Source organism: Aphelocoma coerulescens, chromosome 7 (genome assembly GCF_041296385.1).
Source record: "Aphelocoma coerulescens isolate FSJ_1873_10779 chromosome 7, UR_Acoe_1.0, whole genome shotgun sequence".
Lineage (NCBI taxonomy): Eukaryota > Metazoa > Chordata > Aves > Passeriformes > Corvidae > Aphelocoma > Aphelocoma coerulescens.
This window is the reverse complement of record NC_091021.1, coordinates 7,153,786-7,173,131: the sequence shown is the minus strand read 5'-3', so window position 1 is coordinate 7,173,131 and position 19,346 is coordinate 7,153,786. Positions and strand designations below refer to the sequence as shown.

The following is a 19,346-nucleotide window of genomic DNA, read 5'->3' as shown; positions in this document are numbered from 1 at the left end:
ATCAACTCCCAGTCTTTGGGCATCAGCCTCAGCACTGTCTCACCCCACCTACTATAAATTTGTACAGAATTTTTATGTCCTAATGTGCAGATTTGCAACAGTAGAAACAAGACATGGAAACCATGTGTTTCCAAAAATAAGTCAGGTCAGAGAAGACTTGCTACTAGTAATCTGTTCTCAAGTCAAAGATGGTTTGCTACGTACTTGTATTTGCTGATAAACTGGATTTTGTTTTCCTTTGCTCCTAATTTGTGAGTTGGCTCCTGAGCATTGCACCTGAGTAAGTAGCTTAGCTTTTACAAATTTTAAGTGTTTATTAGGTAACTTTTATAAAGACCAGAAATTTTCAGGCTTTGGTGGTTCCAAGGGGTTTATATATGATCATACTGTATGTTCACACCGTGTCCTGTACATATTTGTACCTTGCAGCTGTAGCTTGAGAATGTTGTAAAACTGACAAATGTGCCAGATCTCAAATGAACTGAAGAAAATGTGCGAGTTTGTTTCCAGATACTGGGATTGAGCTCTTTTCCCCACTGTCACCTTCTCTCCCATCCTGATGATTTTTTTTTTCCTAAGTTTTTTTTGTCTCCACAACAAATTGCTCATAAGACCAATTAATGTTGTGGAAACAGATGTTCTTGATTTCTTAGCAGTGACATGTTTTTTTCAGGGATCAGAATATTTCAGGTGTCAGGATATTATATTTTTGTAATGCAATTCATGCTTTTCATTTATTTTAGAATACTTAATGCCGTTTCACAGGTGTAATTGAATTGGAACCTTTATACTCAGAACATAAGATTTCCTATCTTGGATCAGATATAGGTCACTAAGCTTTAGTATCATCTGTTTGATTTCTGTATATACCCTGTGCATGGTGCTTCCTGAAATGAAAAAAAAACAAGTATATATCACCTTAAGAAACTGAATTTATTTTTTCAATTACTTGGCTACAGAAAAAATAATTTCTCCTTGATAGTCTTGGGAATTATTTAGTACTCTGAGACTCACATATCTTTATCTAACTACACATTTAGCTAACAAAAACAGTGTAATATTATCCAGACTTGACTGAAAGGAGTTGAATGAGAAATCTTTAGTGTTTGTGAAAGCTATATTCTGCACTATATAAAGTAACACAGTATTTTTATAATTATCAGCCATTAATTGTGTTGACTTCCTTCTTCTCCTAGAATTAGCACAGAAAGGAAGGCACACTTGTGTTTTGTTTAAAGCCTTGATCAACAACAACTCCCTAACTTTCTTTTTTACTTTATTAATGCTCGTAGCTCATACATGGTATTTGTCAGACAAAATTCACATTTGCCCTCTAAGCATTTGCTAAGAGTACAACTTTGCTTCTCCAGGAATGGTGATGAACTGTGCACAAAGACCATTTGAACATCTGGATTATTGAGGGCAGGATCAATACTCACCACTTACTTGAACCTTGCTCCTTCCTACCTCAACAAGAAATTAGATTAATAAGGTGAGCATCAAGCATTCTGCATGTTAATAATTTAGTTACATTTCAATGGCTGTGTTTTGGCTTGTGATAGTGTAAGGGCCAATGAGGTATGGAAAGAATAAATGAAATATAATCACAGTTTCTGTAATGAAGAAGCTTCTCAGGGAAGAGCAATGATCGCACTCAGGTTTCTCCTGGGCAGGGAGAGCTGGCAAGACACGAGGCACTTAAGGGGAGTAACCCTGCAGAAATGACATGGAGCAGTCATTTCCCAAGGTACCATCAAGCTGTAAGAAGAAACATGGGGAGAGTGATAAATGTGTGAAGACTCACATTTGTAGTTGTCTCAACAAGTCTGTCTCTGCAGTTAAATTATAAGACCCCAATTCAAATTAACTGCCAGTTGTAACAAAAAATGAGAACTTTAGAGATTTTCACAGTTTTAAACAGTTCATACCTCTTTAACTGTTGCATGGGACATAAATTGTCTTAGGATTGTAAAGATTTGCCTTCAGAAATTGTAGAGTTGTATAATTCAGACAGTTCTGCTTTCTTATTTTTATGCGCTTTAGTACAAGTAAGAAGTAATGTGCAATAATGCAAAAGTTATTGAAGCATTTCATCCCTTGGACATAAGTGCAGCTAATTCTGAAATCCACAGCTCAAATGCTGGCTTTCTGCAATAATTCCTCAGTTATCCCTCTGGGGCATAGATCCAGCTAGGACAAGGAATGCTAACAAAGCTTAGGATGTAGCAGCAAGTACATCATAACTGCTTTTGCCAAGAAACTAATCCAATTGCAGAGTGATCATCTCCACCTATGTCACAGTCCTGCAGGAGAGAGGATGTTGCTGACTGAAATGCATCTGTCTACTAAAATCTACTATTTTACAGTAGAAAACAGTGGGAGATACATAGGTTTTCAATGAGAATTGAATACAAACTGAGTGGGGGTTTTGTCTTGTTTGAATTTTGGTTTGGGTTTGGATTTTTTTTTTTTTTTGCCTTGAAGCCTAGAACAGGTTTTCATAAAAAAAATTTTGAGTTACACTGGTCAGAGGTGAAATACAAATGAAAGTGAAGTTAGAAATAGACTTTCCGCAGCCTAAATTGTGAGAATTGTTTTTTGCAATAAATGTATTATAATTACACAGTGTACCTTTCAAAGCTCACTACCTGAACATATTGAGAAATAAAAAGCAATTAAAAGTGATAGTTTGACTTTTATAGAGTAGGAACCTATTGCTTAAAGTGTAGTATCTTTCATAAGTAGAACATTTTTAATAGCTAAAATGGAATTATAAGGAGGCCCCGTAAGCACACAGGGCGGTAGCAAGTGATGTTCCTAACGCAGTCCGCACAGTTTTGGCTGTTGGAAGCTGCATTGTTAGGCTGCTGGCTGGAACTCAGGATATCCCTTACTGCTTTCACAAAAATCTCTTGGGCCCTTAATTTCCAGCTGAACAGTCACCAAAGGTCCATGGAAGAGACCTTGAGCAAAACTTAGACCTAACAGAGCAATGCGGATGCACTTTATTTATTTATTTTTAGTGCATGTTCTGTTTGGGCTTTTCAGCTCTTACAGATGTGGTGCAAATATTTGAGAGAACTTACTAATTGTTCAAGGGACTATCTAGATTCACAGCCTGGTCTTAATTTCAGCGCAAAATAGCATTTCTCCTTGAATATATAAATCTCTTTGTCAAATATTGTCTCTACAAAGATACATTTCTTTTGAGCTCCTCTGGGAAGCAGAGAAGGGTGCTTGTGTACTGCTTTTGTAGGATTATACCTTCAGAGCTGCCATTTTTAGGGCTGTTTGGCAAAGCTCATCAGTGTCAATTAAAGCCTCAGAAATCTGAGAGAAATATCAGTCTCTGTTGTCTAAGTTCAACAGAGAGTGATATTTAAGTAAAAATGATCTTTGATGGGAAAGAATACCACCCTTTCCTCTACCTCCTCTCTGTACTTCAAGATCACTTGAATCTTTTGGTCCCTTAAACCCTGGGAGGAGCCATTTCCTGCTAAAAGGGCTGTGTAAACAGGACAGATTAAGGGCAGCCTACAGTGCTCATCTGTCCTGGTGACTGGGACACTGCAGTCACTGCAAAACTGCTCAAGTCATGTTTGCCATGTTCCGGATGCTGACAACCCTGCTGAGGTGAGGTGTCAGCTCTGTGTTGGGATCTCACCCAAAATTTTCATAGTGCTCTTCTGGCTCTTGTTGGGGTTTCTCTAAAAGTCGTACTTAGCAACGTGCCCTTTATTTTCAGTCTTTGGAGGTGGCCCAGTGTGTGTGACCCTCTTTTCACAGGACCTTTGTTTCTGAGTTGTTTGATTCTGCTCTGGGCATGGTATGACTCAGGGACTTCAGTGAAACTGAACAGAACGCACACATGCTGTGTGGTTTTTTATTCTTCATCAAATTGTAACTTTTTTTTGGGGCGGGGGAGTTGGTTTGGAGGGGCTTTTTAGGTGTTTGTTTTTTTTTTTTACTATTATTCCTGTTCCTTCAGCTCAGCTCTTTATTGGGAAGCCACTAATAGGGGAAGGGTTTGTTCGTGTTTGGGGTGGGATGGGATGACATGACCTGGCACTCAGGCACCTGCTGCTTACTGGGAAGCCCACTAGGCCTGGCTCAGTCCATCCAGGATACAGCAGATCCATCGGGGCCAAGTTTGGCAGGTGTCTCTTACACCCTCAGGGCATCTCAGAGGGCACTGGGAGCTCTGTGAGAGCCGGGGAATTTAGCCTTTGGTCTTGATCGATCTCCTGACCCACACAGGTGAGGAGCAGCATTGGCAGGATGCGAGATGTGTGCATTTACAGCTGAGTGCAACCGTGGTCTAAATGCAGGCACTACTAGGGGCTGATTACCCCTTTGGAGAAATAGCAAAATAAGATTTATTTCTAATGGGTTTGTGCTTTCTGCAGTATTCATATGTGTTGTTCACCTTTTGCTATTGTAAAAGTTCAATTAAAAAAAAGAAGGATGATCTTGATTAACTAGGCAGGTCCATTTCCACTGCACCTGTTGTGGGTGTCCCTGGGGTATTTTTTGGAGAGCAAAATAGTTGATGGTGCTGGTACTTAAAAAGCTCGAGTTAGCTTCTGAAGTTAACACCCATTCAGTTCCTTTGTTTTGTTTGGAGTGCAGAGAATTGAGAATTCTTTGGTGTGCTTTGACCACTGTGAATAAATTTCCCCAACTAAAAGGACCGTAGAGTTGTTCAAAATCACTTTTAGTTTGAATGCTTCAAAATCTAAATGATGGATTGACTCTTATGTCTGCAGATTTTTAAATTGATCCTCGGTAATGGTAATTATCAGGTACTGGATTTTGAATGTGCTGTGGTGTTAAATGGATATCTAGTGTTAACATATTGTGCATGCTATTTTAATGTAAGTTGTATTCTACATTGTAGTATTTTTCACATTTTTGTCTACGAATACATTCTCTGACCAGTAATTTTCTCATGGTTCCTGTCTTTTCTTAACATTCTTGTCCTCTGTCAGGATGGCTTGCTTAAGAGCTGTAATTCCTTTGTGATTATGTGTAAAAGAGATTTCTCATTCCTCTTACGTCTTTATGGGAGTACTGAAGGAATCAGGAAAATCTAGTGTGACTGTTTAGTAGAGTACTAGAATCAGATGTTTCAGTCACCTTTATCAATGCCTGTCTGTTTTAGGTGACTGTTACTTAGTTGGGATGTAGCACTTGATTTTCATTACCCCAAGTAGGTAATCTGCAGTTTCCAGTTGTGAATTGCAGGTAGAACCTGATGTGAAGCTGTGTCAGTTTGGTTATTAGGGCAGAGCATATAAGTCATTATTGAGGTAGCTGAAAAAACTGACATCCACAATGCTGCTAAATGCAATTCAGTCTGTGGGGTGAGTGCTTGAAATGGGTAGCAAGAGATTAGAAGGGGATAGAGCTGGAGGCAGGAGGTCACTTTAGGTAATGGTTCCCTCTCTCCATGGGAAGAGTCTCCCATGTTTCTAAGGAGCAAAGAGAATATTCAGGTACATTGTCTCACTCAAGTAACTCTTAACACTTGGAATTCCTTGTGGGAGATGTTCATTTAAACTCAGGTGTCCCTAGAGAGAGACATTAATATCCAAGCCCCAGCCTGAGAAGGGATTTTTGTCCTGAGACCATCTCAGAGACATGTAAGTGCAACTCCAGGTGAAAGACTGGTGTAGATGATAAATGACTGATAATTTATTAGGATAAATATTGGTTTATATTTTCCTGACTTTTAATTTGTCTGGGTTTTCTCTTACTTGACCCAAGGAATTTTACTCTCTATTTCCAGTACTTCTGATGACAATCCCAACAGAAATGAATGGTAAATCCATTGCTAATTTTTGAATGGATATTTAAACCTCAGTTGTGACACAACGTGCAGCATAGTGGTGGGAAAATCTCTTAAATTCCTTTTTTTTTCCTCTGGCACATTAAGGGTTTTATTACTTATGGCCTTCAAAAATTGTCTGTTAGTTTTTAGGCTTCTCAAAACCTGTAAATCCAAGTGGACTGATCCTAAACACTGCACTTTCTCATTGGTATTCACTCCTACAGAGAAGGAAAATTATATCTGTATTAGAAGCTGAAATTTATTTATATTCCACAGACTGTCTGTCAGACATGAAGCTGGTTAAAATAGCTCCCACAATAGATATGTCTGTAAGAGCCACACACAGCTTAAGAATTCTTTCACAAAGCCCTTACTGAATATATCAACTGACTCTCAACTCTTTGATCCAGGATCAGTTTTTTTAATTTTCTTGCTCCTGTCTTCCCTTTATATTCTTTTTTGGTGCTTCTCTATGACCTTAAAGGAAAAACTACATCGAAGGGCTGTTTTTTATGATTTTCTTGCTAGAACTGAAACCATTTTCTTCACAGGGTAATGATTCTACATTTGGTAGCATTATATATTTTCAGTAGCTGACTTGGGTCCCACCGTTGGATTAGACTGAACTTCCCATCAGTTTGGTAGTCTGATTTTCAACAGATGCTTTAGGGTCATATTTCTTGTAATGTCTGACCCTCAGAGATCACCAGCCAAGTAAGGTTCAGAGTTCAGATCTCTGGGTGATGGCCACTTAAGATTTAAAGTTCTCTGTTCCTTAAAAACACTCATCAAAAGTTTCTTTCTGTTCTCCAGAGCTTTGTAAAGTGGTGTGATGAAGCAGCCTGAGGATCAATAATGACTTCAAAGATGGAAGTTGTCTGGTGGCAATGACATGAGAGTGGATTTACTTGTTCCTGTGGTTGCAAATGATGCTTTCTGATATCTCAACATCTTATTGAATTAATATTTGGGAAATTATGTCTTTTAGAGTAGAAAACCCAAATACATGTAAAGTTGTCAGTGCCCCTTCTGATCAGGGTCTGTATCTAATCTGTTCTATGCTTGGTTTAGACAAAGCTGAAAGTACTTTGCTTCCTAGTCTATAAAACACTTATGTGCTATCTAGAATAACTAATGCCATCAGTAAAATGCCACCAGTACAGGAAGTGTTTAGCACTGCACATTCAGTAAAGGCTTGGGATACCACAAGAAAACACCAAGAATAAAAATGATTTTGAGATCCCTGTACGCTATACTCATCATTGAGCAGTAATCAAGTAGACTTGTGCAGTACTTGGTTTCTAATACTCTCTTGATAAAATGAAATACATTTACTGTTTGGGGAGGAAACCAACCAGGCTTTATTCCTGTAAATTTTTATTTCTTTTGGAATCCTGGAGGAGTTATGGCAATGAGAAGTTACCTCATGAAATGTTACCTGTTCTTTGTGTGTAGGCCTGTATCAATTGCCAGGCATTTTTGTTTTTTGTAGAATCACTTTCAGAGTCACTAAGGCATGTACCTGTTACGGAATTCACCTGCCAGCAAGACTTGCATCCAGTTAAGATTTAGTACAGAAATCCTGTGTCTGTTACCTTAATAGCTCCTTTGGAAAAACACAGTTGTTCTTACAGCTTCAGAAGAGAACACAATCCTCTCTCCAGCATATATGCTGATTAATTCAGAATATCCCATTCATTACCTGCTTGTTTCAGCAAATATCCTGCTCCATCAACAGCAGGAGGAAGCCTATGCAGGAGAAATCTGGATTTCACCAAAGGAAGCCTGGCATAAGCTACCACGGTAGAAATAAATGCAGGAGATTTTTTATTTGTGTCCGAATGGTTCCCTCGCATGGAGTCACTTGGGTGATGTTGTTTCCGTTGGCTCCAGCAATGTCAAGGCCATTGATGATGAAAGTTCTGTACTGTTTTTCCCTATTGCTTGGAAAATTCTCTCCCTCCTCCCTCCCCCACCTCAGCCAAATCTCTGCCAAGCAAGCAGCTGTGAACAAAATTTCTCAGCAAGATGGATTTGAATTTTCACATGCTCTGTGGAACAGGATGCACAAGTACAGCTTTGAGAGGGTAACAGCTGAGGGCTGCAAGTCCAGACTCTCTGCAGGTGCATGAAATGGGATGAGCCTTTTAAGATGTCTTATTAAGTTAAAGAGTACAGGAAAAAAAATAAAAATGCATGCAAAGTACATTTCTTAGTGGGTTTTAGTAGCTCAGTCTGAGGGAAGTAATGCCTGCAAGTTTGATGTCCACCCTGTGTATCAAAGCCAAATTCTAATGCACTTGTAGCTGAGACACTGACCGAACAAGGGCAGCATCTGGTCTGTAGAAATACACATTCAAATGATTATTTTTTAACTTAATTTGGGTAGAAATCCTTATAAAAGCTTCCCATCAAATTCCATGCGCTTTGATTCTGCCAAGGGCTTTTTTCTGGAGTGTGAAATCAGACTGAGACTTCTGTGAGGTTTATTTTTCTCAAGGAAAATAAATGCAGGATGTGAGTATGCAGAAAATATGGGCACCTATATTAAAGCCATATAATATTTTCCATGCTGGTAGTGGAAATTTTCATCTGCTTGCAATTTTGACAAGCTTTAAACTGAGATTTTTCCATTACATTTCCCGCCTTTATGTTATTGTTAATATTACACCTGGAGGGAAGATAATGTGCTTGAATGTATAAATAATGTGCAGATAAAATTTATATGTGATTCATGACCAGAATAGCTGTGTTCAATACACGTTTCTCTGCTGTAGCTATAGTGCTTGTAATGTTTTATTACATTTGATATGTAATACTTCATCTTCATGAAGTATCTTGTCCAAGTGAGACTTCAGTTTTTAAAGAAGAGATTTTTGTGTCCAATTTATGTAATATTTTTAATGTTCATAGTATTTTATTTTGGTTTTCATTCAGGTAAGGGAGGGCGGAATATTGCAAAAGGATATGGAAAAGTCTGTTTGTAATTAAAGGAACACTAATTGGGCTTTAGGGACTGTGTGTAAGATACTCTGGTGTTTCCCACGGCCACACCCTGAGCATATGATCTTCAACTGAATTCATGGAAACATTCACACTGCTTCCTACAGATTGCAGCTGGCACTGTCTGTAAAATCTCTGCCTCACAAAGGGCAGAGGGGTTTATGTGATAATGTGCAATGCTGGGTTTCGTTCTGCTGCAGTGTTACTATACAGCTCTGTGCAGCAGACAGAATGTGTTGTGAGAAGACTGAAATACTCAATGCCAATGTGCAGAAATGCCGGCTGTGGCACTGCTGGTGTGGCAGGGCTGGCCCTGTGGGCCCTGCTCCGAGGATGGGAACGAGTGCCGTGCTGACCCTCAGATATGTGTGCGGCTTTCAGACCGCGTGCCAGCCAAATTGTCAGCTCCCCCACCAACTACTCTTGCTATTTCAAACTTTTCACGTCTTTCCCAGCAGCAGAAGCTCTGCAAGTAGAATTTTTTCAGTGGCACAGAGTCACTTCTCTGTTAAGAGCATGAAAATGTAATAGGGTGTCAACTGAAGTATAAGGCCAGTTAGACTGGTGCCTGTCCAGTTTTCAGCAGTTCTTACTCTCTAGTATTTCAAAATGTGAATTAAGACTTCAAGAAGCAATTGGTGGATAAATTTGAAAATTAGAAAAGGCTTAGCTTCATACTTTCAGATAAGGATTATATACAACTTCAGGTGGAAGAAATTTTACCTAAGTGATATTTCAGAAAAGATACAGAACTGCGTTATTTCAGTTAGTGCTAAAGAGTTCTACTTAGATACTCTTATTCAGACTAAAAGACTGAGCTCATGTAAAAAAGAAATTACTCTTTTAAAAGTAAGTGTACATTGACAATGATAGTTCATGAAGACCAACACTCAAATATGTTCTAGATGGTTGAAAATGGCCTTGCCTGTCCAAACAGTCCTAAGTGCCCTATGGAGGATTGTATGTACAAAACAAGTTGAGACTCATGTTTATGTGGTTGCCAGTTGTTTTGTGCCCTCTGTGTCCAGATCAGAATGAAGAATGCCTCAGGCAAATACTGAAAGGCATTACTGCAGTCACTGGGTAGCAGTTTGCCTCTGTTTCAAGGATCTCATTTTGTTAAGCTGGTTAGTTAATTGCTTTGATCCTGTCACTGACTTTTAAACTGACAATATCTCTAGCAAAGCGTTTCTTTTTCCTGGATGTTTCAGCCTGTGTCAGAGTTTTGCTTATGTTGATATTCCTGTGGGTGTGGCAGGGTGTGGATGAAGCTGACCATAATTTCCATTTAGAAGACTATTAATGATGGGTAATACTTTGCTTAGTTTGTCTAAATGTTAACTCAAATTGACAGAAAATAATGTTAATGCAAAATATCATTTGCTTTAGCAATATCTTGGTATATATCATCTGACGGAAATGTGGGCAGAGGATAGGAAAACCGTCTATCACTCTGCCTACTTTATGGCTACCTTAAGATGATTTCTGCAGCTAGTCTGTGAGGAGAGAGATGTCTCCCTTTATATGTCATAAAAAGGCAAGCTCTGGTTATAAATGTAAAGAGAAAATCTTTGATGTTGTTATGTTCTTAGTCTGTCCTTTGAGTGCATCCTTTATTTTCTTCCATGAGAAGTCATTCCCAAGCCTTTGCCCTTCTCTCCTGTTCTGAGTACAGGCCCCGTGTCTGTGTGGGCCTCGACATGTGCATATACCAATATGCAGGTATGGACTTGAAAAATATATAGAAGGTAATTTCCTTCCATACTGTTGAGATTAACTACCTCTGGTTTAACTTTCTTGAGTCTCACGGACTCCTTTACAGTCAGCATACCCTGTGTGAGCCCAACTTAAATCATTTGCTGTTAAAGTGCCGTTTTAGTAATGCAACAGATGGAAAAACATGGAAAAGATGGGGAATAGCTGTAGCTAATTAAAGCAAAGGAGACAAGCTGCAGTCCACTAGAATTCAAAAGGTTGCTTTTGGCTGCTGCTTGTTCTTGGCTTTTCTACAGGATGGATTAGTAGTTTTGATAATTTAGCACAGTATAACAAGTATTGTCGAATATTCAAAGGGTGAAATATTCCAGAGCTTGCACTTTTGACTTTTGGCATATGAAATTTTAAATTTAAGAGGAAATGTTCTGAACTGTGGTGACTTAGGTTGACCTGGTAAAGGCTTTGAAGTAGCTGGTGGTTTGTTTTGTTTTAAATAAGTATACAAAGCTGAATTTTTCTAAAGCTGCCTTAAATTTACCTGAAGTTTTTTGGACTAGTGAATGCATCAGAAATGTCTCATGAGAGAAGATGTTAATATTTGGCATGAACTTTGCAATTGAAATTTCATCTTTAGCCAGACTAAAATCATTGCCAGTGAAAGCTGCCTTGGGGATATTTTAGTTCTCTGTACTGCGTTTTGGGTTTTTGTTTGGTTGTTGTTGTTTGGGATCTTTTTAAGTAAAAGAAAGAAATGCAACACAAAATCAGAAGACTACCGTGCTTCTGACATTTCCAAGAAGAGTTTTTCTCTGCACTTTGTTCATCAGTTCTGTTCAAGTCATTGACCAAAGGTGAACCCAAAGTTGGGACACCGGTTCTGATGCAGTGGCTACACCAGCACTTTGTTTATCCTGGCAAAAGCAGTTCCCTTTCCTGGCCACCTGCTCCCTCCCCATCCTGCTCTGAGCTGCTGCTATGCCATGGTCCACCTGAAAATTAACAATTTCATTTAAAAAATCGTATTTTGAAACTTTATTGTTTTATTTATAACTGAATGAGAATATTTTTGTGTATAAATATTCACACTTCTAAATGTGAACCTAAAGGAAACTGATGTAAAACCTGTAAGTTTCATAGGATATGCTCAGCTGCCAAACTGGGCTGGGGCCAATGAGGAAAAGCCTGAGTGGTAAACTCTCAAAAAAACAAAAGTCCTGGTACATTTTGCTTAACCAATTTTCCCATTCCCATTGCCTTGTTCTGACCTCGAGAAAAGTCTTTGAACTGTGGAAATACTGTTCTTGTAAAATTAGCATGTGTCAATGAAGAAATAACAAAAAACTTTTAAAACTCAGCCAGTTGAGAAAATTACTTCATGCCGTAAACATTTTCACAAAGAAACCTTTGGATCTCTTTTGGGTCATTACTTGGTAAACAGCATCAAACGGAGTCATTCAAATAAAAAAACACTGCCTGAAAGGGGCACGCAGAGCAGCAGGACACTCTGCAGCTTTTAAACAGCAGTGGCTGGGAAAAAATCCCACTTCAGCATCTGAACAAGGGGTGTTATACAGTCTTAAGGTCTGTTTGATGAATTCATAAATTCATACTGGCTTTAATTCGAAACAGAAATAATCTTCCTTGAAGGTGGAGAAATTTTCTTTGGAGGACTATACCATATTTTTCATATATATCATAGGATTTCTGAAGTGGAAAGGGACCATGAGGCTGATTGAGTGCATGTCTCTGCTCCTGGCAGGACTACCTAAAATTAAATCCTATGACTAAGAATATCAGTCATATATAAATGTATCTAGGGAACTATACTTATACACCTAGTAACAATGCAGGACCTCTCCAACTTGTTAATAGCATGAAATCCATGGAAAAGAATGAATGCCATGAGGTATTCGCTTTTATTAAAAACAGTGTGTTAATTGGAACATCCTTGCCACATCACAACAGTTGTTTTGGAAGAAGTAAAATTTCAGGAAAGTTTATTGGACATATTTCAACCCATTTTTTAAATTACTCTAACTGGAATATAATACCGTTTAAAAAAATAAACAACTAAAAAGGGAAGTACCAGACCTGAATCATCTTGATCCATCAGCTGTTGGAATTTAATCATTCATTAGTCTGCCATCATCTTCATTTCTGTTAATAGTCGTTTCCAGGATGTTTGATAGTGGATTTTTACAGATAACTGTTCAGCAGAGCAGAGCAGCCTCCATTCAAAGTGGCTTTGTGCTTGAGTGATTGCTATGGAATTTCAGTGCCATGGATTACAGAACTTGGAACTGAACTTCGTGAGTTATGCCTAGGAGCAAAGGTAGCTATGCTGATGGATTTTAGGGATCACGATACAGTTGGGTTAGGGCTATGGGGTGAAAAGGGTTAAGTTTGTAAAATAAGCATAACAGCATGCTTACACAATAGTAGTCAAATATCACTCACTGGAAATTGTGGAGGCATTAAGAACTATAAACTGTCGGAAATGAAAATTGCATCTCTTGAAAGTAAAGCCCTAGCAGTCTCTTGGTAAAGATTTTACTTTGCCAGAATCTCTGTTGTCTTCATTTAACTAGTTCCTCAGGAGAGATTAATAATTTTACTTTGCTTTGATATTTTCAAAATTCATCTGCTGCATTTCTTTGGCACTGTTAGATAGCCTGCTGACTTGTAACTGTAACCCTCATTGAGTCCTTGCCATCCGTCCACATGGCATTGCACGATCTGTACTGCTGGCTTCATGTGTCCTTCAGTCAGTGGGAAGTTTGTCATATTGGACAAGGAGGGGTAGAGCCTTCATAATTTATAGGGAAAGCATGGAAAGCACAAGGGCCAAGAGATGACTTTTCAGTGTAAAAGCAGCAAGGAAATACTCTTACCTTTTTTATCAGTGGAAATCCTGCTTTAAAGGGCCAAAATCAGTGTGATGGACAAAACCACAAAAACTCTGCACTCTGCTCTGTGGAGAGGAGTGATGTTGACCAAGGGCAGAAATTGCAGAATATGCATGGGAAAGAACCTTGTAGACATTCCCTCCTCCAAAGTCTTATTTGGAGAGCTTTGTTGTGGTGGCATTTCTTGCTGAGTTTTGTTGGTTGGTTTGGATTTTAACTGGACCTCCATAGCCCATGTTTCTCCTCAGAATAATTTACAATGTCATCCACACCTGCGAATTGAACAAAAGAAGTGTTAGAAAATAGAGGAAAACTAGCACCACCATCACTCTGTGATAGGTTCTTATAACTTTAGGTGTTATTGGAACTGGCCATGAGTGTTGCCAATTACTGCTAGTAATTTCTGTTTGGTGCGGGTGACAAAACTTATCTGAATGGTTGCCAAAAGCTATTCATGGGAAGAAGCACCCAGGAGGAATTTAATCTGTGCAATTTTATATGCAGATGGTTCTGCAATCTCTGCGAGGCCTCTGGCATGCAACCAGAATGATGCAAAAACAAAAGCAAAAGCGTGCGAATAAAGAGAATACAAGATGTGAGACATCTTCATGAGCCAGTCCTAATTTCCTACTTGCACGGCCCTGTACCATGAGATGAGCACAGCACATGGCCCAGGAACTAAACAGTGAGGACTTTCTCCTATAGAGCTGAACTGCCACCTGCACAAGGAAGTTGCTGTAGAATTACTCGGGGGTTAAATTGAGATATGCCACTGCATTTCTTTGTTTCTGTTAATCCTCAAGAAGACAGTAAATGCCATTGTGCCACAACTGGTTCCTAGGAGAAGCTCATGGAAGGAAAGGTGGGGAATGTTTGTGTGGCATTATTTTATTTAACTTTACCTTTAAGCTCCATAATTATTAGGAGGATGGAGTAATTCCCACACATACAGCTGTGAGCTGTTATGGGATACCATTGAGCAGTTTGTTCAAATCCTGGTAGAAGTGGTTCCCTCAGAAATAAAGGCGTATTACCCAAATAGGAAGATTTCCACACTGCATTGCATTGTTCTCTAATATAAGCGTGGAGATTTTACAGTCCGTTTCCAGGACTCAGTGAATCTGGTGTGTATTGTTTGGCTGGTGCTGCCCGCTTGCAGAGCCCTTTTAGTCAGAGAAGTATTTCCCAGAAAATTTATGTGAGTGAAGATGCAAGTGGAGGCTCCATCTGCAATTCCATTTGAAGCTACTGGTCTTGTTGGTTTGGGGGAGTTTTTTATTAAAAGTGCAATTTGGACAGCAGCTCAAATTAGGGACACTTTGAAAAGTCTTGGGCATTTTCCAACTTGTTGGTTTTTCCTTTATCTTGGGCTGAAACAACCAAACATTACCTGGGTTTTAAATACTTCAAGTTGTATGCCTCCCTCCAAAAAGAACCAGAAGTAACAAAGTGTCAAGAAAATACCTATTTTGACCCCATTTTCGGTGGGAGATGGAGGTTTTACATCTGTATGCAAACATGTTTAACTTCAGTGTTACAAGGTTATAGCATGCTGCAAGGTATATAATTTACACTGCACAAGTTCTGTGGCTTTGGCTTTTTTGGCATTGGAATGGTTTTGTTGGCTTCCAAACAAATCAAAGATGACCAATTAGTGAAAAATGTTTGGGCATTTATGGATAGACCTGCAGTGACATAAGAAGGCTCTCCCTCCTGTCCCACTCACACAGAGTTGCATTCTCACTTGAAGTCAGATTTGAGAACTGTTTGAGGTGGAAGCTGCCTGTGTTTTTTGGTTTATACTAAATGTGGTTTTCATGTTCAAAAAAATGATTTTTTTCTTTTTAATGACTGATTTTTTAACCCTTTTACTGTATGGTTGAAATGGGAAGTGTCTGGAGCTCAGCAAGGGTGCCACTTATTCTTGGGAGGATGGGGGAAAGTTAAAAGTAGAAACAGCTGATGAGGCAGGATGGCTCTAGAGAAAGCGGGAGGAAGAGAAATGTGAACATCTGTTAAAGCTATACCAGTGACTATTTTAACTAAGTCCAACTTGCAGTTCCTTTTTAGCTCCTCCTTCTTCAGTAGGTGTCACTGCTATCAGTGACAAACACAACGTAGGCCTTGGGAATATCCTTAATGGCATCTCCTTTGTTGTTGTTGTTGTTTCGTTTAAGTTATCCCAGTCTTCACTAAATGCACAAATATGCACTAGAAATAAAAATGATATTTCAAAGATCTGGAAGATCGAATTTACTGTTTAAATTCCCCATTTTTTTCTCACTGATCTTCCCTTTTACTGGGAAAATACTTCAGCCAGGGGACTGCCAGTAGCTGTAGCGTTGTGTCTACACCACCTCAGTTTCAGTCAATACCTGCCATGTAAATCCCAGTCCCCTGTCACAGAGTGGGAGTCAAGGGATTCAAGACACAGATTAATCTCAATCCAATACGCTTCTTTTCTCTGCCCCTCAGTGGACTTGTCAGAATAGCAGAACAACTTGGGAAGCATTATTATTTAAGGAAACCTAAGAATGGGTCTCTTTTCACCATTGATTTCTTGTGTGCCTAATACCTTCAGGCTTTGAGAGGGAAAGAACTTTCTGAGAGTTAGGTTTGGTTTGTATCTCATCAGAGCAGATGATTAATAAAAGCAGCCTGACTTTCTCAGCAGTACTGGTTTGCTGCCTCAGTCAATGGAATATGTTGCTGTCCATCCCTAAGAAAGTTCTTAATTTTCCTTGGAAAAGTCTTCTCCAGACTAACTGGAATAAACGTTGAGTGAATGAATTCATGTAGTGATGCAAGAAATGCGTTCCTGGATTCCAGATAGGCATCTGAGTGACCTTCATCCTGTGTTTTGTAATTAAGGCTATAAGTAGTGATGTTTAGAATAAGGTAGTGGCTGGGGCTTTTTTTCTCTCCATATGTTAGCAACTGAGGGAAATGAGGGGAAAGCAGAGAGTGCATTATAGGCTTGACTTAACATTTTATCTCCTGGGAAGACTTAATAATTTAACAGCGGATACTGGAGCAGTTGATAGGAAATGTCTACAAAACCACTAGGTATGAAAAGACTTGGACCATTAAAGGAACTGAGCTAAGGGATGACTTTTGATATTGTGAAACAGAAATAAACTTGGACTCTGAATCAAAGCAGATAATTTCTGCCTTTGTTTATATGATGTTGTATCTTTCAGATAAATTATAATAAGCAAGTGAGAGCAATATAAAAACATGCATTTTAAATTTTCCAGCCAAAATTTGTTTTAGCATAAGGATTTTTGGAACTATTGTAGAGAAAATTATTTTGAACCTTGTATACATGTATAAAAAAACATACACTAAATTATGGTTGCTATTTTCTACTTGTTTCATCTCTTGGCTTGTCCTGTGCACATCATTTGTGGATTTTAACCCTGCGCAGATGTGCTTTGTCATACTTGGGAGAGAAAAGATTATTGACTTACTTTGCAGTAAGTTATTAATTCCAATTTCCTTAGAAGGTCAGGGGTTTTTCCCCTAGGAAAACAGACACAGCTGTAAATTAATGAAACATGTGATAGGTTTGAATTAATCACCCTTACCCCCAGTTGTCATGCAGAATTGAACTCATATTGCCCTTCTGTTAATTTAGATTTATTTGGGTATCTGGTTTTAGTCAAGCTTTAGTCACTACACAAAGATATTTAGATTTCTCTTTAGTTAACAGATCAAGGTCCTTACTGTTATCTATTCACTTTAGTTCTTACCATGTGGATTTTCCAGGGAAGTAGTAGCTCAAACTGAGGATATATTTCATGTATGCTAATTGGTCTTTCTCTAAGTGTTTAAAAGCCTTCAGATTTGAATTTCAGAGCCTCACCTGTGCAATTTGCAGCAATCAGTGTTCCAGGATTCCATGCCACTGGTAAAAATAGAAGGAAGATTACAGATACAGTTTTATTCTGGGTTAAACAGGTACAACTGATTTTACAACACATTTCTTGTATTTGCATCAGGCTGTACAATAAACAGCAGTGATTTCATATTTAGTAGTTAGTATGTCCTACAAGATGCTGTTTATTTTATTATAGCTGTATTAGGAGGACCCAGTCCCAGTGTGAAAGCAGGAAAGTAGCAATGTCAAATGCTTGCTTTTTGTGACTAAAATGGGGGTGTTTTTTTTAAAAATGAGCTTTTTGTACAGTTAGGTCTGCTGGCCAATGTACTGCCAGTTGTTTTTCATTCCCCAGTTTCTCATAGCACATTGCTGCTGGATAAGAAAAACTTCCAAAGACGAGCAAGCGTGATGTGAGGGGAAATGTGGCCGGGGTCAGGACTCAGGTTTGTGTGTAGGTACAGCACCCACAGCCCTCTGGATTCGCTGGCACTGGGGTCTCTGGGCTGGATGAGCTGTGTGAGGGGCTTTGGGTATGCAAGGTTTGTGTCTTAAATCACAGTGTGAGACTTGGAGTGAATTCATCTGTACAAGGGAGCTAAACTCATGCTTTTATTTTAGCTGAGAATAGCTTCATTAATGCTGCTGCAGTGAGATACTTGGAATTTTGAAATGTGGTTTAGTTGTAATAACTAAACTGAGTAGGCAGAGGTATTTTTCCACAATGCAATCCGAAGAAAAGCTCTTACCTCAGTTCCAGGCTCAGCTTTGTGATCTTTTCATGATACTTCAGGGCAATGAAATATGAAAAGGCAAATCTCTTTGGCATTTCCCTTCCTTTTGAGGCAGTTGTCATGGCAGGGTTAAGCTAGATGGATGGTATACATGCTTCATAAATAATGGTGTATATTTTATGCTTTGGGTGAATTTTTTACTTCAAGAATCAATTCTAAGAAGAGTCTGCAGTGTAAAGTGGTCATAACTGGCTTGGGTATTTGTGTTTTCTTCAAATGACAGATAAACTACAGCTACTGCAGGTAGAGAAACTATTTTACAGCTCACATTTAATTCTTGCACTGCTACTGTTATCCTTGCAAAGCTGTAAGTTCAGGATGAAGTGGCTTCTTACTAGATCAGTTATTCCAGAAATGGGAAGATTAAATATCAGGACATATAAAGAAAACGGGAAATAATTGTGTGTGTTTGAAAGCCTGTGTGTACTTTAAGGAAAGCAACGTGCAGTGTAACTGCTGTGGTTGCCCAAAGGCAGAGATGGCACCGATTGCAGTTTGTATCTCAGGGCTGTTTGCTGTGGGCTTGGTACCAGGCACCTGCCTGAGACAAACCCTCTGAAGGGCTGGGCGAGGCAGTGGAGGAGCAGTGCAGAAATCCCTGCTGCTGGAGTTCAGTGCTGAGGAACTGAGTGCCTTGTTTTGACACCATATTGTGCATCCCTGTGTATTTCACGTGGCATCACTGTGCTTGAATAAAAATGGAGATGACCTCCATTGATTTTAGTTCAGAAAGAAAATATGAAAGTCTTTTATCAGTTTTGGCTTTCATTAATTGCTAAATTTCTTTCTTTTTTTTTTCTATTGCAGTTTGAGTTCATTCAGCTACAACATAAAATTCACTGCACCAGATATAAAAATGACAAAAATCTGGATCACATTTTTGCTATTCTTCTTATCGGTTACTATGGTGAGTCTTATGAATTTTTAAAATCACTTCCAGTTTTAACAACCCTGTAAAGAGTACCATAGAAATTATTAATATGGAAACAGAAAGAACTAATCTTGTGTTCAAATGTAGCTTCTGCACAACAGGATCTTTATCTACCTTCTGTTGTCCTTTAAATTCCTTTGGCAAAGGAACAGAAACAGTATTTACCTCTGCTGAATCCAGCGTATTCTCTGCTGGCTCAGAGCACTAGCAGTGGACAAGTGACCTAGAAGCAGTACCCTGCAGGCAGAGGAGAAGATGACTAACTGAGATTCAGAGGACATCCTCA

At 38.9% G+C, this 19,346-nt stretch overlaps 1 protein-coding gene across 4 annotated transcripts in view; it reads left to right on the top strand.

Annotated features, from left to right (window-relative positions):
* The window catches only part of CALCRL (calcitonin receptor like receptor), a 63,939-nt gene that overhangs the window by 14,132 nt on the left and 30,461 nt on the right, over positions 1-19,346 (top strand). For 3 of the 4 annotated variants that reach the window (XM_069021920.1, XM_069021921.1, XM_069021922.1), the window contains exon 2: positions 18,937-19,036. In XM_069021920.1, coding sequence (XP_068878021.1) covers positions 18,986-19,036 — 51 coding nt within the window. In that variant the 5' untranslated portion in view covers positions 18,937-18,985. Of the gene's footprint in view, positions 1-1,394; positions 1,493-18,936; positions 19,037-19,346 lie in introns of those variants that run through there. The other variant, XM_069021923.1, reaches the window with a different exon arrangement.